Source organism: Macaca fascicularis, chromosome 6 (assembly GCF_037993035.2).
Source record: "Macaca fascicularis isolate 582-1 chromosome 6, T2T-MFA8v1.1".
NCBI classification, from domain to species: Eukaryota; Metazoa; Chordata; class Mammalia; order Primates; family Cercopithecidae; genus Macaca; species Macaca fascicularis.
Window position 1 is genome coordinate 43710167 of NC_088380.1, and position 24134 is coordinate 43734300.

Below are 24134 nucleotides of genomic sequence, written 5' to 3' on the forward strand. Positions count from 1 at the left end.
ATTTTTAAAGTTTTTCTTGCATCTCTATCTCCTTCACTGCTGCTCTGATCTGAGTTATTTCTTGCCTTCTGCTAACTTTTGAATGTGTTTGCTCTTGCTTCTCTAGTTCTTTTAATTGTGATGTTAGGGTGTCAGTTTTAGATCTTTCCTGCTTTCTCTTGTGGACATTTAGTGCTATAAATTTCCCTCTACACACTGCTTTAAATGTGTCCCAGAGATTCTGGTATGTTGTGTCTTTGTTCTCATCGGTTTCAAAGAACATCTTTATTTCTGCCCTCATTTCGTTATGTACCCAGTAGTCATTAAGGAGCAGGTTGTTCAGTTTCCATGTAGTTGAGTGGTTTTGAGTGAGTTTCTTAATCCTGAGTTCTAATTTGATTGCACTGTGGTCTGAGAGACAGTTTGTTATAATTTCTGTTCTTTTACATTTGCTGAGGAGTGCTTTACTTCCAACTATGTGGTCAGTTTTATAATAAGTGCCATGTGGTGCTGAGAAGAATGTATATTCTGTTGATTTGGGGTGGGGAGTTCTGTAGATGTCTATTAGGTCTGCTTGGTGCAGAGCTGAGTTCAATCCCTGGATATCCTTGTTAACTTTCTGTCTCATTGATCTGTCTAATGTCGACAGTGGGGTGTTAAAGTCTCCCATTATTATTATTGTGTGGGAGTCTGAGTCTCTTTGTAGGTCTCTAAGGACTTGCTTTATGAATCTGGGTGCTCCTGTATTGGGTGCATATATATTTAGGATAGTTAGCTCTTCTTGTTGAATTGATCCCTTTACCATTATGTAACGCCCTTCTTTGTCTCTTTTGATCTTTGTTGGTTTAAAGTCTGTTTAATCAGAGACTAGGATTGCAACCCCTGCTTTTTTTTTTTTTTTTTTTTTTTCAATGTGCTTGGTAGATCTTCCTCCATCCCTTTATTTTGAGCCTGTGTGTGTCTCTGCACATGAGATGGTTCTCCTGAATACAGCACACTGATGGATCTTGACCCTTTATCCAATTTGGCAGTCTATGTCTTTTAATTGGAGCATTTGGCCCATTTGCATTTAATGTTAATATTGTTATGTGTGAATTTGATCCTGTCATTATGATGTTAGCTGGTTATTTTGCTCATTAGTTGACGCTGTTTCTTCCTAGCATCGATGGCCTTTACAATTTGGCATGTTTTTGCAGTGGCTGGTACCGGTCGTTCCTTTCCATGTTTACTGCTTCCTTCAGGAGCTCTTGTAAGGCAGGCCTGGTGGTGATAAAATCTCTCAACATTTGTTTGTCTGTAAAGGATTTTATTTCTCCGTCACTTATGAAACTTACTTTGACTGGATATGAAATTCTGGGTTGCCGAGACCAGCTCAGTTGGGGAGACCCTAACCCAGTGGTGCTAGACGAATTAAAGACACACAAACAGAAATATAGAGGTATGACATGGGAAATCAGGGGTCTCACAGCCTTCAGAGTTGAGAGTCGTGAACAGAGTTTTACCCACATATTTATTAACAGCAAACCAGTCATTAGCATTGTTTTACTCACATATTTATTAACAGCAAACCAGTCATTAGCATTGTGAGATATTAAATTAGCTAAAAGTATCCTTTATGGGAAATGAAGGGATGGGCCAAATTAAAGGAATAGATTGGGCTAGTCAACTGCAGCAGGATCATGCCCTTAAGACACAGTTCACTCATGCTATTGTTTGTGACTTAAGAATGCCTTTAAGCAGTTTTATGCCCTGGGTGGGCCTAGTGTTCCTTGCCCTCATTCCTGTAAACCCACAACCTTCCAACTTGGGCATTAGGGCCATTATGAACATGTTACAGTGCTGCAGAGATTTTGTTTATGGCCAGTTTTGGGGCCAGTTTATGGCTAGATTTTGGGGGGCTCGCTCCCAACATGTCCCTCTTCTCTGATTTGCAAAGAGATAAAACAAAGGGCAACTTTGTCATGGTGAGTTACTTCTCGCAGGAGTTGGGATCCATATCTGCAGACTATACAAAGACAAACAACTTAGATTAAAAGCACAGTCATCATTGAAATCACAGAGCTTCCAAGTGTTTTTATCCATTTTAGTGGGTTACTACCTGCTAATTTGTCTGCAGCTCCTTTAAGCACTCCAGTTCCTGGCATTAGGGTCAGGTGTGCCTCAGAGGCTTTAAATGTTTGTTCTTTTAATTTTGCTATAACCAAAAACAAGTTTGTAGAGTGTCCTTCTAGATGCTTTTCTATTCTTTCCAAAATTTTGATCTTATTAAGAGTATTTAATTGTTTCCACAAATCCTTATGTTAAGCTCCTAGAGCAGGCCATATTGAGGTTGAGGTGTCACTATACTGCCATAGTTCCAGATAATAGGAACTTTTGCCATACTTCTTATCATTTCTACCATCTGACCATTTTGTTCAGCTCATCTGAATATAGTGTGACTGTGGCACGCAGACTGAGAGGTGCAATTCAAGCTAAACATCCCCTTAGGGGACCAATTAATAATGATTCCATAGGAATCGTTGTGCAGCACCTCTGCCTGTTCTGCAAAGCAATCTTCCTAAACAAGTATGCTCGTGTTTTCTAATTGGGTCCAATCTTGTTTACAAATAGGTTTTTGAGGGCAGTATGCCTCAATTATAGGGACAGATTTATTATGGTAAATACTGAGATCAGAAAGCATGTGTAACTGTGTCATGGAGTGATTGCATCCAGGCATTATTACCAACCCTTATTGAACAAATACTCATGGCAGTGGTGATAACCGCTATCATAGCTACCATTAAATTATTCATTGTGACTGGTTGTCCTGCTTTCCTCAGGTTTTCTTCTGCCATCTGTGACAACTTCTTGATCTGCCCCCAGGTGGGTGGCTGTGTTCAATGGGTGTTGCTCGTGACAGTTGGGGTCCTCTTAAGCATCAGCCTTGACATGGCTGCACCCGGGGGGTCCTTGGGATCCTCCCGGAGTCTCTTCCTCGGCATCTGGCTCATGATAAGTTTTCAGATGTCTTTCAGATATCCAAATTGGCTGTTGATTTTGGCCTGGAGAAACACAAGCATAACCTCTACCCCAAGTTATTATTTTACCTATTTCCCAACTTTTTGTTATCAGATCTCTCCACCAAATCAGTTGTTCTGTTTCTGTCTTTGCACCTGGTTTCTGTAGATGCTCTTCAGCTGCTGATAACGTCTGGCCTTTGGGCAGGCTCAAAAAATTTAAAGTTAATAGTGCTGGGTTCAGTTGCATTTATGGGGTTCCATATTCTCTATCTCTCCCTTTCTGCTTTTGCAACTGCTGCTTTAGGGAGAGATTCATTCTTTCCACTATGGTTTGCTCTTGAGAGTTGTATAGGATACCAGTAATGTGTTTAACATTCCACATAGAGAAAAATGTAGCTAGAGCTTGGCTAGTATAGCCTGGGGCATTATCTGTTTTAATAGAAGCTGGAATGCCCATCACCACAACACACTGCAAAAGGTGACGTTTAACCCAGGTGGAAGACTCTCCTGTTTGGCATGTAGCCCAAACAAAATGAGAAAAGTGTCCACAGATACATGTACATAAGCTAGTCTCCAAACGAGGGAACATGTGTGACATCCATTTGTCAATTAGAGTTAGGTTCCAGTCCTTGAGGATTAACTCCTCCTGTAAAAGATGAGGAATGTACCGTTTGGCAAGTTGGGCATCACTGGATAATAGCTTTAGCTTCTTTCCAGGTAATGCTGTGTCTGTTTTTGAGACCAGAGGCAGTAACATGGGTTAAATTGTGAAAGTGTCTAGCATTAGATATTGCATTAGCAACTAGGCCATCAGCCATTTGATTCCCTTCAGTCAAAGGTCCTGGAAGAGGTGTATGAACTCTAATGTGAGTGATGTAAAAAGGATGAATTCTACTCCTAACTGCTGTTTGCAATTGGGTAAAGTCATCAGTTGTTTATCTGTATGAAATCGTAACCCAGAATTTTCAATTAATTGTGTAGAGTGAACCACATATGAAGAATCAGAAATCACATTAATAGGCATATCAAAAGCAGTCAATACCTCAATTACAGCTACAAGCTCTGCTTTTTGAGCTGAAGTATAGGGCGTCTGAAAAACTTTATTTTTTGAACTAGAATAAGAAGGTTTACCATTACTAGACCCATCTGTAAAAATATTCTTAGCACCTTCAATTGGTTTAAATTTAGTTAATTTAGGGAGAATCCAATTAGTTAATTTCAAAAATGGAAACAGCTTCGTTTTAGGAAAATGATTATCGAGAATACCCACAAAGTCAGCTACATGGGTTTGCCAAGTAAGACTATTTATAAAAGCTTGCTATATTTGTGCCTTCGTGAGAAGGACAATAATTTTTCCAGGATCATATCCATGTAATTCAGCAATCTGAGTTCTCCCAATCCCTATCATAGTAGTGATTTGATCTAAATAAGGAGTTAGAGTCTGTGTAGTATGTGGAAGAAAAAGCCACTCTACTAAGTCCTGTTCTTGGGCAATAACACCAGTAGGTGAATGCTGAGTTGAAAAAATTAGCAAATCTAGAGTCTTCTCTAGATCTATTCTATTTATCTGAGCTTTATGGACATGCTTCTCCATCAGTTGTAATTCTGCCTCCACCTCTTTTGTTAATTGCCGAGGGCTAGACTAGGATTTCCTCTAAGGATAGAAAACAGATTACTCATGGCATAGGTAGTAATGCCTAGAGCAGGTCATATCCAATTAATATCCCCTAGTAATTTTTGAAAATCATTTAATGTTTTTAATTTATCCCTACGTATGGTTACTTTCTGTGACACAATGGTAGTGTCATTTACTAAGGTCCCCAAGTAGGAGTAAGGAGTAGTAGTCTGAATTTTGTCAGGAGCTATAATTAAACCAGCGCAAGAAATTGAATATTGCAAGTGATCATAACATGGGAGTAATATTTCTCGAGTAGGGGCAGCACAAAATATATCATCGGTATAGTGAATAATGTAGCACTGTGAAAATTTTTTACGAGTAGGTTCAATTGCTTGCCCCACAAAAGTCTAGCAAATAGTTGGACTCTTTAACATGCCCTGTGGCAACACTTTCCAATGATAACGCTTAGCAGGCTGCATGTCGTTTACTGCAGGAATTGTAAATGCAAACTGTTCATAGTCTTGCTCAGTTAAAGGGATAGTAAAGAAACAGTCTTTTAAATCTATGACTATTAAAAGCCAATTTTTTGGAATTATAGCAGGAGAAGGCAATCCTGGCTGTAATGCTCCCATAGGTTGTTTAATGAATTGATAGCTCTTAAGTCAGTTAACATTCTCCATTTACCTGATTTTTTCTTAATTACGAAAACTGAAGAATTCCAAGGGGAAAATGTAGGAGCTATGTGCCCATTTTCTAATTGTTCAGCAACTAATTTCTCTAAAGCCTCCAGTTTTTCTTTACTTAGCGGCCATTGTTCTATCCGAATTGGCTTATCTGTTAACCGTTTTAAAGGTATAGGTTCTGGAGGCTTAACAATGACCACCATAAAAAATTATTTCCTAATCTTGGGTGGGAACTTTGTTTTTCCACTTGAAGCAGTTCTTCCAAACCTTGCAAATTTTTTTCTAGTCCCATACCAGGGACATACCCCGTTTCATGCATTGTATGTTGACTGAGGGCTGTATAATTGTTCTGGAATTAGAACTTGTGCTCCCCATTATTGTGATAAATCTCTTCCCCATACATTTATAGGTACAGAAATTATAATTGGTTGAATAGTCCCAGGTTGTCTGTCGGGCCCTTCACAGTGCAAAATATAACTACTTTGATATAGTTCAGCAGCTATACCAACTCCAACTATGTTAAATTGAGTGGGTTGAATTGGCCACGTGGATGGCCAGTGCTGTAGAGAAATGATTGAAATGTCCACTCCTGTATCTACCAAACCTTTAAATTTCTTTCCTTGACTAGTTATTTCACAGGTAGGACGTTTATCAGTAATTTGATTTACCCAATAAGCTGCTTTGCCTTGTTTATTTGTGTTTCCAAATCCACCTGTTCGTTTGATTTCACTTTTTCCTGTTCCCACATATGATACAACCAGGAGCTGTGCTATGTGCTCTCCTGGCTCTGCTTTTCAGAGAACAGAAGTAGATATAACAATTTGAATTTCCCCATTATAATCTCAATCAATGATTCCTGTATGTATTTGTATGCCTTTTAAACTTAAACTAGACCTTCCTAAAATTAATCCTATTGTCCCCACTGGCAAGGGTCCACAGACTTCTGTTGGGACCTTTTGCGGGGGTTCCCCAAGCAGAAGGCTCACAGCTTTTGTGCAGCATAAATCTACTGTGGCACTACTGGCTGTGGCAGGGGACAGACATTGTACAGGGGTGAGGGAATGGCCTGAGCTGGAAATGCCCTGCTTTAGAACGGGGCCTGGGACAGGCCCCTCATGGCATTTCCTGAAATTGAGTTCCCTTCTTTAGCAAACTTAGAGTGACACTGATTAGCCCAATATTTTCCTTTTTTACATTTTGGACATATTTCAGGCTCAACAGTATTCTTTTTTCCCCTATCTGGCAGCCTGACTTGCTGATTTTTTCTACATTCTTTTTTAGTATGACCATGTTTCCCACAGTTAAAACGAGCTCCAGGAAATGGAGTATTTCCTTTATCCACTCTCCGTCCTGCCATTGCCTATGCCAACAAAGTAGCTATATGCAGATTACCTGCGATACCATCACAGGCCTTGACATTATCAACTAAATGTTCTTTCCCTCTACTAGATTGCAGAGCAGCCTGGCAATCGGGATTAGCATTGTCGAAAGCTAATAACTGCAGCACTATATCCTGAGCAGCCGAATCTGCAATCATCTTTTTAAGAGGCTCTTGTAACCGAGCTATAAAATCAACATATAGTTCTCTTGGTCTCTGTTTTATAGCACTAAAGGAAGGGTATTGTTCCCCACCTGAATTGATTTTTTTTCCCAAGCTCTAATGCACACCCCTCTAAGCTGTTCTATGGCATCATCCTGCATGACCAGTGTTGCATCTAAACCAGCCCAGCCGCCAACCCCCAAAAGCTGGTGTGCAGTTATATTAATTTGAGGTTAGGCCTGGACATTGTGACCAGCCTGAATGGAAGCTTCATCTGCCCACCATGTTTTAAATTGTAAGAACTGAGCAGGAGTTAGACAAGCTCGAGTAAGAGCATCCCAGTCAGTAGGAATCATCTGACTGGAAACAGTAACATTCTTTAACAGTCCCATGACAAAAGGAGAACATGATCCATACTGACTTATTGCTTGTTTTAATTCTGTATCTTCCTTTCCTTTAAAAGGAAAAGGCTCAAATGTAGATGTAATATTTCTCTGTTGATCTGGGGGGTGTATTCTAATACGAACTGCCAAGCCTCTAAATCACCCTCTTGTCTAGCTTGCTGAATTCCTGCCTGAATAGAACTAAGAGCCATCGCTTGAGGCGCTGCTTGAACAGTCACTAGGGCAATGACTTTTTGCCCAGTGTCCTCTGGAAAAGAAAGATCTGGGGGGTCATTTTCTTCAAAATATTAATGAGGGGGTGCAGAAGGGTAGGGATGAACCTGTCCTTCCTTTGCCACTTTAGCTTTAGCTGGCAAATAAACATGCTCTGTAACCTCTTCTGTTACTTCTCTATACTCTCCATCCTCCTCATCAGTGTGAAAAAGTTCCAAGGTGAAAAGAACCAGACCCCAAGCCTGTCCCATTGTTACCCTGACACTTCTGAGCTCCCCTTCTTACTCACCACGGGGATTGCTTTAAGAATACTCAGGTGTCCTCCAGCTAGTTTTCCATTCCAACTGTCACTCCAGCAACCCTTCGACCTGTATTCGAGCTCCCATGAATGGACATCACTTGCTGAGACCAGCTTGGTCAGGGAGACCCTAACCCAGTGGTGCTGGAGGAATTAAAGAACACAAACAGAAATATAGAGGTTTGAAGTGGGAAATCAGGGGTCTCACAGCCTTCAGAGCTGAGAGCCCCAAACAGAGATTTACCCACATATTTATTAACAGCAAACCAGTCATTAGCATTGTTTCTATAGATACTAAATTAACTAAAAGTATCCTTTATGGGAAATGAAGGGATGGACCAAATGAATGGAATAGGTTGGGCTAGTTAACTTCAGCAGGAATACTTTCTTAAGACACAGATTGCTCATGCTATTGATTGTGGCTTAAGAATGCCTTTAAGCGGTTTTCTGCCCTGGGCAGACCAGGTGTTCCTTGCCCTCATTCCCATAAACCCACAACCTTCCAGCTTGGGTGTTAGGGCCATTACGAACGTGTTACAGTGCTGCAGAGATTTTGTTTATGGCCAGTTTTGGGGCCAGTTAAACTTCCTGGCTAGATTTTGGGGGGGTTGCTCCCAACACTGGGTTGGAAATTCTTTTCTTTAAGAATGTTGAATATTGGCCCCCACTCTCTTCTGGCTTGTAGAGTTTCTGCCAAGAAATCTGCTGTTAGTCTGATGGGCTTCCCTGCTTCCCTTTGTGGATAACCCAACCCTTCTCTCTGGCTGCCCTTATCATTTTTTCCTTCATTTCAGCTTTGATGAATCTGACAATTGTGAGTCTTGGAGTTGCTCTTCTTGAGGAGTATCTTTGTGGCATTCTCTGTATTTCCTGAATTTGAATGTTGGCCTGCCTTGCTATGTTGGGGAAGTTCTCCTGGATAATATCCTGAAGAGTGTTTGCCAACTTGGTTCTGTTCTCCCTGTCACTTTCAGGTACACCAATCAGACGTAGATTTGGTCTTTTCATATAGTCTCATATTTCTTGGAGGCTTTGTTCATTTCTTTTTACTCTTTTTTCTCTAAACTTCTCTTCTCGCTTCATTTCATTTATTTGATCTTCAATCGCTGATACCCTTTCTTCCACTTGATCGAATCAGCTACTGAAGCTTGTGCATGCATCACATAGTTCTCATGCCGTGGTTTTAGCTCCATCAGGTCATTTAAGGTCTTCTCTATGCTGCTTATTCTAGTTAGCCATTTGTCTAATCTTTTTTCAAGGTTTTTAGCTTCTTTCTGATGGATTCGAACATCCAATCAGAAGTTTCTTATTACTGATTGTCTGAAGCCTTCTTCTCTCAACTTGTAAAGGTCATTCTCCATCCAGCTTTGTTCCATTGCTGGCAAGGAGCTGAATTCCTTTGAAGGGGAAGAGGCACTCTGATTCTTAGAATTTTCAGGTTTTCTGCTCTGGTTTCTCCCCATCTTTGTGGTTTTATCTACCTTTGGTCTTTGATGATGGTGACGTACAGATGGGGTTTTGTTGTGGATGTCCTTTGTTTGTTAGTTTTCCTTCTAGCAGTCAGGACCCTCAGCTGCAGGTCTTTTAGAGTTTGCTGGAGGTCTACTTCTGACCTGTTTGCCTGGGTATCACCAGTGGAGGCTGCAGAACAGCAAATATTGCAGAATAGCAAATGTTGCTGCCTGATCCTTCCTCTGGAAGCTTCTTCTCAGAGCAGCACCTGGCTGTGTGGGGCATCAGTTGGCCCCTACTTGGAGGTGTCTCCCAGTTAGGCCATTTGGGTTCAGGGACCCACTTGGGGAGGCAGTCTGTCCATTCTCAGATCTCAAACTCTGTGCTGGGAGACCCGCTACTCTCTTCAAAGCTGTCAGACAGGGATGTTTAAGTCTGCAGAAGTTTCTGCTGGCTTTTGTTCACCTATGCCCTGCCCCCAGAGGTGGAGTCTACAGAGGCAGGCAGGCCTCCTGGAGCTTCGATGGGCTGCACCTAGTTCAAGCTTCCCAGCTGCTTTGTTTACCTAGTCAAGCCTCAGCAATAGTGGATGCCCTTCTCCCAGCCTCACTGCTGCCTTTCAGTTCAATCTGACTGCTGTGCTAGAAGTGAGTGAGGCTCCGTGGGCATGGGACCCTCTGAGCCAGGCACAGGATATAATCTCCTGGTGTGCCATTTGCTAAGACCGTTGGAAAAGTGCAGTATTAGGGTGGGAGTGTCCCGATTTTCCAGGTACCATCTGTCATGGCTTCCCTTGGCTAGGAAAGGGAATTCCCTGACCCCTTGCACTTCCTGGATGAGGTGATGCCCCGCCCTGCTTTGGCTCACATTCTGTGGGCTGCACCCACTGTCCCACAAGCCCCATGAGATTAACCTGGTACCTCAGTTGGAAATGTAGAAATCACCCATCTTCTGCATCTCTTATGCTGGGAGCTGTAGACTGGAGCTGTTCCTATTCGGCTATCTTTGAACCTTCCCCATGACTTGCATATGTTAAACCTTCCCTCTGTCTCTGGGACAAAGCCCATTTGATCATGATGTATTATCTTTTTGATTTGCTGTTGGATTCTGTTTGCTGGTATTTTCTTGAGGACTTTTGCATCTATGTTTGTCAGGAATATTGATCCGTAGTTTTCTTTTTTGTTATGTCATTTCCTGGGTTTGGCACAGGGTGATACTGGCTTCATAGAATGAGTTTGGGAGGATTCTGTCTTTCTCAATCTTTTTGAATAGTTTCAGTAGGATTGGTTCCAATTCCTCTTTGACTGTCTGGTAGAATTCAGCTATGAATCCATCTGTCCCTAGGCTTTTTTGTTGCTGGCAATTTTAATCAGTAAATTTTACTTATTCAGTCTCACTGCTTGTTATTTGGTCTGTTCAGGATATCTATTTCTTCCTGATTTAATCTGGGAGGGTTGTAAATTTCCAGGAATTTATCCATTTCTTCTGTTTTTTAGTTTGTGTGAATAGAGGTGTTCATAGTAATCTCAAATGATCTTTTGTATTTCTGTGGCATTGGTTGTAATGTCTCTATTTTCATTTCTAATTGAACTTATTCAAAACTTCTGTCTCCTTAGTTAATGTAGTTAATCGTCTACCAATTTTGTTTATCTTTTCAAAGAACCAGCTTTTTGTTTTACTAATCTTGTGTAATATTTTTGTTTTAATTTCATTTATTTCTGCTCTGGTCTTTGTTATTTCTTTTCTTCTCTAGCTTTGGGTTTCTTTTGTTCCTGCTTATTTAGTTCCTTGAGGTGCAGAGTTAGGGTGTCAAGTTGTGACCTTTCAGACTTTTTGATGTAGGCATTTAGTGCTATCAACTTTCTTCTTAGCACCACTTTTGCTGTATCTCAGAAGTTTTGATAACTGTGTCATATTATCATTCATTTCAAGTAATTTTTAAATTTTCATCTTGATTTCATTGTTAACCCCAAAATTAAACAGGAGCAGATTGTTTAATTTCCATGTATTTGTATAGTTCTGAGAATTCCTTTTGGAGTTGGTTTCTAGTTTTATCCTACTGTGGTCTGAGAAGATTCTTGATATGATTTTGATTTTTAAAAATTATTGATACTTGTTTTGTAGCCAATCATATGGTCTATCTTGTAGTATATTCCATGTGCTGATGAGAAGAAAGTATATTCTATAGTTCTTGGGTCAGATGTTCTGTAAATATCTGTTAGGTCTATTTGTTTTAGACTATTGTTTAAGTCCATTGTTTCTTTGTTGACTTTCTGCCTCAATGGTCTGTCTAGTGCTGTTAGTGCGGTCTTGAAGTATCCCACTATTATTGTGTTGCTCATTATATCTTTCTTTAGGTCTAGTAGTAATTGTTTTATGAATTTTGGAGCTCCATAGTTAGGTACACATATATTTTAGATTACAATATTCTCTTGTCAGATTAATCCTTTTATCATTATATACTTGTAACCACCTAACAGGTTCTTTCTGCCCACTGCACAAGCAAAATCAGTTCATGGCATTGTGGTGAAGAAAGAGTTTAATTGATGCAAGGCCAGCCATGCCATGTGGTCAAACCAGGATGGAGTTTTACTCAAATCAATCTCATCAAAGGCTTGTACATTAGGGGTTTTTCAAAGACAGTTTGGGGGAAGGGATTGGGCTGACCAGATGAGGGGCTTACTGCTAATTGTTTGGGTTGGAGACGAAATCACAGTTGAAGCTGTCCTCTTATGCTGAGTCATTTCTGTGGGACCACAGGAGTGGTTGGTGGGTCCATATGGGTCCAAGTGAAGCCATCTGTGTCAGACATGCAAAAAACCTGAAAAGATATCTCAAAAGGCTAACTTAGGTTCTATAACAGTGATGTTATCTGCATGAGTAATTGGGGGAGTTGTATATCTTGTGATCTCTGGAATAATGGCTGGCAATCATTTATATCCACACCTTAGCAGATTTCAGGCTCTTCTCCTCCTCCTAAGTCTGGTGGTCTCTCATTAGCTTTACAAAGGTGGTTGAGTTTTGGGAAAGATTATTATCATTTAAACTACAAATTAAATGTCTCCCAAAGCTAACCAAGCCTAAGCCCAGGAATAATTAAGGCAGCCTGAAGGCTAAAGGCAAGAGGGAGGTTGGTAGATCAGCTCTCCCTCACTGCCATAATTCTCTCAGTGACATAATTTTTGCAAAGGTGGTTTTATAATGACCTTCTTTGTCTTTTTCTTTTTTAACTGTTGTTGGTTTAAAGTCTGTTTTATTTGATATAAGAATAGCTACTCGTAGCCAGGCACGGTGGCTCATGCCTGTAAATCCCAGCACTTTGGGAGGCTGAGGCAGGTAGATTACCTGAGGTCAGGAGTTCAAGACCAGCCTGACAAAGATGGTGAAACCCCATCTCTACTAAATTTACAAAAAAATTAGCCAGGCGTGGTGGTGGGCACTTGTAATCCCAGCTACTCAGGAGGCTGAGGCAGGAGAATTGCTTGAACCTGGGAGGCAGAGGTTGCAGTGAGCCAAGATCACACCTTGCACTCCAGCCTGGGCAACAAAGTGAGACTTCATCTCAAAAAAAAAAAAAAAAAAAAAAAAGAAAAGAATAGCTACTTCTACTGGCCTTTGGTTTCCATATACACAGAACATCTTTTTCCACCCCTTTACCTTGAGTTTATGTGAATCCTTATGCATTAGATGAATCTCTTGAAGACAGCAGATATTTGGTTTGTGATATTTTATCCATTCTGTCAATCTATATGTTTTAAGTGGAACGTTTATGCCATTTATGTTTAATATTAACATTGAGATGTAAGGTACAATTCTAGTCATCATGTTGATTATTACCTGGATCCTTTTGTGTGTGTGTGTGTGTGTGTGTGTGTGTGTGTTATTGTTTTATAGGTCCTGTGAGTTTTATGCTTTCAAGAGGTTCTATTCTGACGCATGTCAACTTTCAAGATTTAGAACTCCTTTTAGAATTTTGTGTATGACTGGTCTGGTAGTGACAAATTCCTTCATCATTTGCTTGTCTGGAAAAGACTTTATTTCTCCTTCATTTATGCAACTTAGTTTTGCTGGATACAAAATTCTTGACTGACACTTATTCTGTTTAAGGAGGCTAAAGATTGGACTCCAATCCCTTCTGGCTTGTAAGATTTCTGCTGAGGGGAAGACTTTTTATCAATGGCATAAATGTGTGATGATGGAAACAATCCAGTGGGAAGAGAAAATCAAAGATGCAGGAGAGAAGAAAAAAAAACATTTTTGGAGGGCTGCTCTTTAGTATATGAGAGCAGATGGAATCTATTCAACATATAAAAGAGTCTTAACTAGGCCTTAGATAAGAGTAGGAATTGTTTATCCAAAGTAAAAGGAAGGACGACAGATTCAGGTAGGTTAGAAGACATGGTGGGAAGGACTTGAGGAAATTCTCCTCTATTGCTTACTTTACTCGATAAAGTAGGAAGCAAGGTTACTAGCTATGAGTGAGGAGTGGAAGAAGGCATTAGAGACTTGATGAGAGAAAAGAAGCCATGAAAGAGTTATTCAAAAGTGTGTGAAGTTTATTGGACTAGGGAAAGAATGTCTGCCAGGAGCTTTAAAGGGCCACCTGAGGTTAGTGATCAGAAATTCAAAGTGAGACAAGCCATTATATTCAACAGCATGGGTGCAGGCAGAGAGCAGTGGGAAGCTGGATTTAACCAGAGTCATGGTTTAGCAAAGTGAACAAAACAACCTGGGAGAGAGACAGGGGAACTTAGGGAGTGCCCAAAGGCATTATAACATTAATAGAGATCCTCCTCCAGTGAATGTCACCAGCCTCTCAGTTGCTCAACTGAGAAACCTTGACCTTTTCCTCAACCCCTAACACCCAAACACCAAGTCCTATTTATTTCACCTCCTAAATATCTCCTCCTTTCCTCATTGGATTAAGCTACTGTAATTTGTCTTCATGTTTATATCATTTCCCCCATAGCAGCCAGAGGTGATGTTTCAAAAATTGCAAGCCTGATCATGTAACTCCCTGCTTACAAGTTTCCAACAGCTTCTTACTGCCCTTAATGTGAAATGACTCACAATACCTTGGCTATGGCCAACTCTCCTGCCTCTTTTTTGGCTTATATTTTTCCTTCTTCCCCATATGGCATCCCTACTCTCTTCTTTCAATTCTTCAAAGTCAGTCATCTCTGAGGGTGCATATACCCCCAGAGGATGCCCAAGATGATTCACTGGGATGAGGGAAAAAATATTAGAACTTCCTTCTATATTTATTTGTGATTACATATTTTTAATTTCTGTGATTATATATATTGAAAATGTGTAAACCAGTAGTACATGGATACACTTTATAAATACATATACATATATTAGAGTAGTGCTCAAAAATGTTTTATTATGCACATGCAGTTGTAAGAATATGTACAGAGACCACATGGACCATTTACCTAGTTTCACACAAACTTGCATCTTTCAAAACTATGATCATAACCTTGATATTAATATTGATTTAATTCACTGATCTTATTAAGATTTTCCCAGTTCTTGTATTCATGCGTGTGTACGTATTTTAACTCTATGGAATGTTATCACATAAATAAGTTGTTATATTCACCACCACAGTAAAGATACAGGACAAGTCCATTATTACAAGGGCACTTCAAGTGGCTCTTCTATAGTCACCTCCTAACCCCTATACCCTATTCCTGACTCCTGCCAGCCACTAATCTGTTCTCCATTTCTATAATGTTGTCATTTCAAGAAAATTATGTACAAGAAATCATGCAGTAGTAACCTTTTAGGATTGGCATTTTTCACTCACCATACTTCTTGGGCAATTCATCTAAGCTATTGTATCAATAGTTGGTTCATTTTTATTGCTGAGTGGTATTCCACAGATGAAGGTACCACAATTTGCTTAACCATTCACCAGCTGAGGACATGTAGATTATTTCCAGTTTGGAGCTATTATTCATAAAACAACTAATGATGTTGAATATTAAAAAAAATGTTTTATTGACAAAGGAAGACAATCAAAAAAGCTTGTAGACCATAACCCTAATGTTTCAGGTCTTTCTTACCTCAAGATCTTCTGTCTTACCCATCTCTCCTTTTAGAACCTCTCCCTGCTTTTCTCTAGCTAACTCTTGAACTCCAGAGAAAGTGTTAAAAGTCTTCCCTAACCCCCAGACCAGGGGTACCTCCACCTGTTTTATGCCCCCAATGCCCCTGGCACTTTCCCCCCCGAAGCCCACTGTACCTGGTATTTTCTATCTGCCCCTCCAGATCTACTCTCCACCCTTCTTCATTCTGCTCTCAGCCCAAGACTACAACAAATCTCCTTAGTCCTCTGGGTTCCAGTTGACTTTGATTTCTAGGGAGCCCTTGCAGGGGAAGGAAAGAGAGAGAGGGCCTAATCTTATTCCCCCAGCCCCTCACTGTAAGGCTGACTCAGGAAACTTGTGTGTCTAGAAGGAAAGCCTCAGCTTCCCTCTACACAACACTATCTTCCTAGGTTTTAATATCTGCTCCCTTCCCTTTGTCCCCTTGGTCCTGTAGATGTATTTTGCTTGGTCTAATCTAGGTTTTGAAATTTGAATTATTTGTCGACACTTAATAATGGGAAGATTTTGCATAAAATTTCAGATGTCTGGCTTCTCTTGAAAAGAAATCAGAAGAAGGTTTGACAACACTGAGCCTGCATTCCAAATAGTAACCAAATAGTGTGGCCTTGAGTAGAGCCACCGCTTCCACTGGGGCAGCTACTCTTAAGGATTCACCATCACCAGTGACTCCCTGTTGCATACAATAATCTTGCTTTGCTCTTACCACCCTGGCACTGGGAGTCATGGTTTAAAGAATGTGTTGCCTGCTAGGTAGGTCCTGTGTCAGACTTCTCATCAGATTTGGAGAAAGGGCATGGCTGGCCTCTCCCATCTGTCTGCTTTACTCTCTCTCCCCTTGCACCACCTACAGCGTCCTCTCTCTGGGATTTCTATCATTCTATCATCCCCTCCTAGACCCCACTTGCTCCTAGGGTTGCTGCTCCTCTCCGCACTTCTCACACCCTGCCAGAGTGCCTTTTTTTTTTTTTTTTTTTTGAGACAGAGTCTCACTCTGTCACCCAGGCTAGAGTGCAGTGGCGCAATCTCGGCTCACTGCAACCTCTGCCCCCTGGGTTCAAGCAATTCTCCTGCCTCAGCCTCGCAAGTAGCCAGGAGTACGGGCAGCTGCCACCGTGCCCGGCTAATTTTTTGTATTTTTAGTAGAGGCAAGGTTTCAGTTTCACCATCTTGACTAGGCTGGTCTTGAACTCTTGACTTCATGATCCACACGCCTCGGCCACCCAAAGTGCTGGGATTACAGGTGTGAGCCATCACACCCGGCCCAGAGTGCTCTTCTTAAATGGGACTCAGATTACAACCCTCTCTCTTAAAACCTTGCTAGATTTTCTCATTGCCCTATAGTTAAAGCCTGCATTTCTAAATCAATCTCCTGGCTTATCTGACCTTTACCTACTACCAGGCTGATCTGGGGCCACTCCTCCTCATTCTGCTTTTCCAGAACAGTGGGTTCCTCAAGTACACATCTTATGTCTTGCCTGGGCAGCATACTTGCCAAGCTCCTGGGCCAAGTATGAGGCCTCTCTCCTCAATTCCTGGTCACAACCTAAGCGCCCTTACCCAGATAGTGCCTTTCCATTCTATGTCTGTATCTCTTCCTAATAGGTGCTGTACTTGTAAGAAGGGATTTTTTTTTCAGTCTTTCTGTCATTGGACTATGAGAACAGTGTTCATCTTTTTCACTGCCTGATTTATAGTAGGTGCTCATTGAACATTTATTGAAAGAGCAGATTTAGAGATCTAGCTCTTCATGGAATAGCAGTTTCTACCACTTAGTGACAATGTGGAATACCAGGGCTTCTAAAGTGTTTAGTATGATCATACATTTATGCTATGAGGCCTGCCTGTAGGGTTTTTGCACACGAGGTGAGGCCATCGGGGCACCTACGGCAGAGGATTTAAGGAAGCTTTCACCCTTACAATGCCTCTCCTGCCACACTCTAGACCTGGCTCTGGGAGGGAAGCCTTTGCTAAGAACCATGAAAGGAAAAGAGAAAAAGAAAATTAGGGTGGTGCTAAAAGGAGATTTGTGATGGCAGCCTGACACCCACCACCTGATTCTTGAACACTCACTGTGGATAGAATGGTGTATGGTGGCCACAGGGAGGAGAGGGCAGCAGAATGATGATACCTTAACTGACACCTGAGTATGTGATGGGAGAACTGAGGAGAAGCAGGGGGGTTCTTCTACAGGAAATTGAAGGGTGGAATTCATTATTCTAGCCCTTAAAACAACAGCTTACCCAACAGGTTACACAAAACCAGGTTTCTGTTTCAGATAAACAGGTAAAGGAACTCTTAATCCTAAAGACTGAAAAGTAGAAAAGAAAGGGAAGAAGAGTGCCCCAGGATTGCCATTGCAGGTTCTTTTTTCTGGGGCTGATTGCCAGCTGAGCTTATTCAAACCCCAGAGCAAACATTCTGCTCCTGCTCTCATAGAGCCGCCCTCCTGCCGCTCAGCATTGCCTCCTGCGATGAAGGGCTGGCTCAGCAGACACCAGTGAACCCTTTTCCATTCCAGAAGCCCCAGTGGACCTACTTTAATATACCAATAACGCTCCTATTTTAAACTAGCTGTATCTATTTTCATGCTAATAATCACAGTGCCAAAGTTCTTTAAAGCAGTTATTTTGTAAGTAGGTCAAACAGGTACTTTGGGATCCTGTTCTGTCTGTTTACTGGCCGGGTAACCTCTTTGTTATCTAATTCAAAGTCTGGTACGGTTTGAACCAAAACAAAAAATGAATGATGTTTCACTTGTAGTCAAGATTCATTCATTTTCTAACATTAATCATTTTCATTACACAATAAGTCTATATTCATGACAAAAAAATAGAAAATACAAATAAGCAAAACTAAATTGAAAGGAAAACTATCTGTGATCTGCCAATTAGAAAATCTCTATTCTAAACATTTTGGTAAATATGCTACCAGATTTTTATCTATGCAAACGTGTATTTGTATTTTTCCTCACTTGTCTATTGAACACCTTTTCATCTTAATTAGTTAGCATCATTATTTTTGATAGCTTCATGGTGTGCCGTTATAAAATTAGATGTACCACACTTTAAGTATCTCTCTTGCTGGATACTTAAGCTATTCCCAATATCACAGAAGTCTTTTTATACATACATCCTTGTACATGCATCACATTCTTTAAGATTGCCAAAGGTGAAGTGGTTGGGTCCCAGGGTGCAACTGTTTTTTAGCATTTCAATACATAATACCAAAGTACAGTCCAGAACCATTGTACCAACTAATGCTCCCACCAGCAGCACATTGCAGTGTTGATTTCCTCCTGGTCTCACCAGCACTCTGTCAACACTGGGTACTGGTGCGTCGTGTACATGACATTATATGCCAGGCACTGAGAGTGAATTAAAACAGTTCATGTTGGGAATGGGGCAAGAGAGGGAGATAAACAAGGGAGTTGACATCTACAGACCAGTTAGCTGAGATTACAGTACATTAGAGCTCCAAATGCACAGAATCTGAACATCACGTTCATCCTAGGACAAGTGTTACAGAGGCTTCCTGAAGAGGTTCATTCTGAGGCTCACCTTGAAGGATCATCAGGAGTTAATGATGAGTGTATTAAGCCATTCTCGCATTTCTATAAAGAGATGCCTGAAATTGAGTAATTTTTTTTTTTTTTCTGAGATGGAGTCTTTCTTTGTCACCTAGACTGGAGAGCAGTGGCGCGAACTTGGCTCACTGCAACCTCTGCCTCCCCAGGTTCAAGCGATTCTCCTGCCTCAGCCTCCCGAGTAGCTGGGATGACAGGCACCTGCCACCGGGCCTGTCTAATTTTTGTATTTTTAGTAGAGATGGGGTTTCACCATGTTGGCCAGGCTGGTCTCAAACTCCTGACCTCATGATCCTCCCACCTTGGCCTCCCAAAGTGCTGGGATTACAGGCGTGAGCCGCCGCACCCAGCCAAAATTGAGTAATTTATAAGAAAAAACTGTTTTATTAGCTCATGACTCTGCTGGCTGTACAGGAAGCGTGGTGGCATCTGCTTCTATAGAGGCCTCAGGAAGCTCCAATCATGGTGGAAGGTGGAAGGCACATCACACTGTGAAAGCAGGAGCGAGAGTCAGGGGAACATGCCACAAGATCCCATCACTTTTAAAAACCAGATCTCATGTGAACTCAGAGCGAGAGCTCACTTATCACTAAGGAGATGGCCCAAGCCATTCGTGAGACATCGGCGCCCATGACCCAAACACCTCCCACCAGACCCCACCTCCAACAGTGGGGATTACATTTCAATGAGATTTGGGTGGGGACAAATGTCCAAACTATATCGATGAGTAAAGAACAAGAGTAAGGAACAGGGAAGCAGTGATGGAGAGAATGATCCAGGTAGAGAAAAGTTTCCAGGCATGAATGTCCAGCACCTTTTCAGGGAGCAACAAAAAGTTCTGTAATGGTTGCAATAAAGGGTGCGTGGGGTGTTGGGGATGGTGGACAGGAATGATGGACAGTGAGGCTGATGAGATGCGCTGGGTCTCATCAAGAAGTGTCCTCCGGGCTTAGCAAAGGAGCTCTAACTTTATCTGGAAACTTTCCTTGGGAGGCAGGATTTGGCATCAAAACCTGTGTGTGGAAGACTCACACTGATCCAAGGGAAGGGCACTGATGCTGGGCTCAAGCATTGCTTTGTCATTCCCTGATGAGCTCTGTGAGCTTGGGAATGTGTCTAGTAAAGGAAAGGAGCTGATCCAGGTCCTCTTGAATTCTGGCATGGTTTTTTACTTTTTTTCCTTGCAGAAAAGGTGGCCATTAAGATCCTGGACAAGACCAAGTTAGACCAGAAAACCCAGAGGCTACTATCCCGAGAAATCTCCAGCATGGAAAAGCTGCACCATCCCAACATCATCCGCCTTTACGAAGTCGTGGAGACCCTATCCAAGCTGCACTTGGTGATGGAATATGCAGGGGGTGGGGAGCTGTTCGGAAAAATTAGCACTGAGGGGAAGCTCTCTGAACCAGAAAGCAAGCTCATCTTCTCCCAGATTGTGTCTGCCGTGAAGCACATGGTGAGCAGGGGTGACGAGTGAGAACCTTGTTCCCATTCCACCGACATTGGGAGAACAGGGCTTTAGGTTACCAAGCCTCAAGTGTCCCAGAGGGCTTTTGTCCTACAAAGCAGACAGTAGTCCCTTCTGAGAGTCAGAAGTCTGGCTGGGATCATGCTCCTTGCCTGTGAAGCAATATCCAAGGATGTCCAGTTACACATCAACCTCCTAGCTTCTGCAGATGTTGGCAGGACTCACAGGGAGCATCTGATGAATATCGCCCACTCCCTGGCCATACCCATTTCTCTAACCTCATCTTCCACTATCTGGATAGCTGGCTCCTCACTGCTTCTTGGTTTTGCTTTCCTATTTCTGTCTAGGATGCCCTCATATGACATCTCACATTCTAAATCCTATTCATACTTCATGCCCAGCTCAGTTCATTCTCTCTCTCTTTCCCACCCCCCGCCCCATGTGTGTGTATGTGAGAGAGAGATGTTCTTCAATCTCACATCAGTAATACTGATCTTTTGCCTTCAGTAAGATCCCCTAGCTCTTATTGCCTCTGTGCCCAGTAGATTAACACTTGGTTCTTCCTTCTTTCCTTCGTTCCTTCCTTCCCTCCTTCCCTCCCTCCTTTCTTCCTTCCTTCCTTCCTTCCTTCCTTCCTTCCCTCCTTCCTTCCTCTTTCTTTCTCTTTCTTTCTTTCTTTCTTTCTTTCTTTCTCTTTCTTTCTTTCTTTCTTTCTTTCTTTCTTTCTTTCTTTCTTTCTTTCTTTCTTTCTTCTTTCTCTTTCTTTTTTTTTTTTTTTTTAGACAGTCTTGCTCTGTTACCCAGGAGTGCAGTGGCATCATCCTGGCTCACTGCAACATCCACCTCCTGGGTTCAAGTGATTCTCCTGACTCAGCCTCCCAAGTAGCTGAGATTATGGGCATGTGCCACGATGCCCGGCTGATTTTGTATTTTTAATAGAAATGAAGTTTCACCGTGTTGGTGAGGCTGGTCTCGAACTCCTGACCTCAAGTGATCCACCTGCCTCGGCCTCCCAAAGTGGTGGGATTACAGGCGTGAGTCACCGTGCCTGGTTGGTTGTGTCATTCTTATTTTAGTTCTTTGGTTACTTCTTTAGATAAATCTGGACTCCTAATGCACACTCTATAGTTCCCCCAAGAACTGGCTCTTTTGCTGCCTCCTTATTTTTGGCCATATTGCTGGCCATACAGGAGGAACCTGACTTGCAGACCTGACTATCACTTTTACTACCAAAAGTTTTGGTCAGTCACCCTCTTTACTCAGATCCCAGTTGAATGGATCTGTCAGAAAAGAGACACTTGTCTAGGGTCTATATTAGTTAAGAGGCTATTTGTAATTCGCTTCTCGGCCTGCATGGTTGTGGGAGCAAGAACGGGATCAGTGAGCCACAGTGAACCCCATTATATGCCAGGCACTGAAAAAGTCAAATAAAACAGTCCATGCTGGCAATGGGGAAAAGAGGAAGAATTTGCAAGGGAATTCATGATGTAGAGGGCCCAAAATAGCAGTAAGGAAGGAGAGGAGGAAGAAAAATAAGTGAGCCAGGGAGAAGAACTTGACTGTAGTGGTGGTGGGTGTTTCAGACCTGTGATATATGACCAGTCATCATTTAAGTGGCTTTGGGCTGTGGTGAGCTTTCCCAGGGCCAGAGAATAAGCCAGATCCATACCAAGAAATAGAACAGATGAGCAGAGTCTTCCACATTCTACTTGGAAGAGTAACCTGGTGGGAGAATAGAAGAGAATCCAGCAATAGAGGGTACAGACGTTAGTCTTCAGCAGCTCTACTCCCTGCCATTTCTCCAACTCTTTGCAAACAGGAAGTGTGTTTCATAGCCATAGATCCACATCTTATTGAGTTTTTTAATATGTCAAGACCATGCTGAGCACGGTTCTCATCACATATAGTTGGCATCACATATAGTTCTCACCACAGCCTATGGTTATCAGTATCCCACTTTACGAAGAAGGAAACTGACATTCACAGTACCCAACTGGTATAGTTGAACCTGGAATTGACCAGACTGTTCCCTCCAAAGCCTGGATTCTTATTCCAGGAGGGCCATCAAGAAAGGTGACAAACACAAAGCCATTTTCCCAGAGCCCTTGGGACTGAACAGGTCAAGGGTCCTCTGAAGACTGTCTGGATTCAGGATGCAAGGGTGGGAGTGCAGCACGTGCCCACAATCCACAGTGTGTTCTGTGGCTAGATCCTTGCCAAGTGCAACCACCTCCCTTCTGCTGAATTCTGTAAAGATAAAAGAGTCTACGCCAAAAAGCATGGCCGGAAAGTTAGGGGAGGGCTCCAAGCTTTCCTGGTCTTGGCCCTGGTCAAACGATCCATCAGCCAGAAAAACCCATGTAGGACCTCAACAACTAAGGATTACTATTTCATTGTATTTCAGAATGTGTAGTTTCATAAGATCTGGATCTTATTTCTGGTGTTAGTTTCTCAGTCCACATGTGTGGAACAGACTCCAACCCTTACCACACAGAATAGGAACTTTGGTCTATTTGGGGAGATGTGGGCATTACATTGGGCTAAAAGTTATGACAGGGTTTGCTATCACGACTTAAGTTGATCCTCACTGAATTTGTTATTCCACCATCATTATCTCACTGTTTCAGAGCAACTTATACATTTTTTATTTTGGCATTTTACTGTAAAAATGACTGTTCTCTATGTCTTCTTCCACAGCATGAAAACCAAATTATTCACAGAGATCTGAAAGCAGAAAATGTATTCTATACCAGTAATACTTGTGTGAAGGTGGGCGATTTTGGATTCAGCACAGTAAGTAAAAAAGGTGAAATGCTGAACACTTTCTGTGGGTCTCCTCCCTATGCTGCACCTGAACTCTTCCGGGACGAGCACTACATCGGCATTTACGTGGATATCTGGGCCTTGGGGGTGCTTTTGTACTTCATGGTGACTGGCATCATGCCATTTCGGGCAGAAACCGTGACCAAACTAAAAAAGAGCATCCTTGAGGGCACATACAGTGTACCGCCCCACGTGTCAGAGCCCTGCCACCGACTCATCCGAGGAGTCCTTCAGCAGATTCCCATGGAGAGGTACGGGATCGACTGCATCATGAATGATGAATGGATGCAAGGGGTGCCATACCCTACACCTTTGGAACCTTTCCAACTGGATCCCAAACATTTATCGGAAACCGGCACTCTCAAGGAAGAAGAAAATGAAGTCAAAAGCACTTTAGAGCATTTGGGCATTACAGAAGAGCATATTCGAAATAACCAAGGGAGAGACGCTCGCAGCTCAATCACAGGGGTCTATAGAATTATTTTACATAGAGTCCAAAGGAAGAAGGCTTTGGAAAGTGTCCCAGTCATGATGCTACCAGACCCTAAAGAAAGAGACCTCAAAAAAGGGTCCCGTGTCTACAGAGGGATAAGACACACATCCAAATTTTGCTCGATTTTATAAACTGCACTAGACTGCTTATAATTAACCGAGATCATTATTGCTGCTTCTAAATTTTTTTCAAGGACAACTTGAGTGGAGACATTTTTGTAATTTTTAAATAAACTTAAATTTGAGATGTGCATTTTTTTCTCCAAAAGGTCTATTAGCTCGGATTCTGGCTTGATTTGGGATCTTGTTTTATTATCAAATTTCAGCATTCATTCAATCAAGAAATATTTTTCCAGTGCCTCCTGTGTGCCAGACACTATTTAAGGCGCTACAGAAATAGCAAGAAATAAATAGGCAAGGTCCCTCCACTCATGTGTGGGACATTCTAGCCCAGGACAAAGGTACT

General features: G+C 41.9%; 1 protein-coding gene across 16 annotated transcripts in view; it reads left to right on the forward strand.

Moving 5' to 3' along the window:
- Positions 1-23921, forward strand: part of NIM1K (NIM1 serine/threonine protein kinase) — a 93231-nt gene extending 69310 nt beyond the window's left edge. For all 16 annotated transcript variants that reach the window (XM_065546229.1, XM_073993419.1, XM_065546232.1 and 13 more), the window contains 2 exons: positions 20073-20341; positions 23051-23921. In XM_065546229.1, the coding sequence (XP_065402301.1) occupies positions 20073-20341; positions 23051-23800 (1019 nt within the window). In that variant the 3' untranslated portion in view covers positions 23801-23921. The remainder of the gene's footprint in view (positions 1-20072; positions 20342-23050) is intronic.
- The last annotated feature ends 213 nt before the right edge of the window (positions 23922-24134 follow it).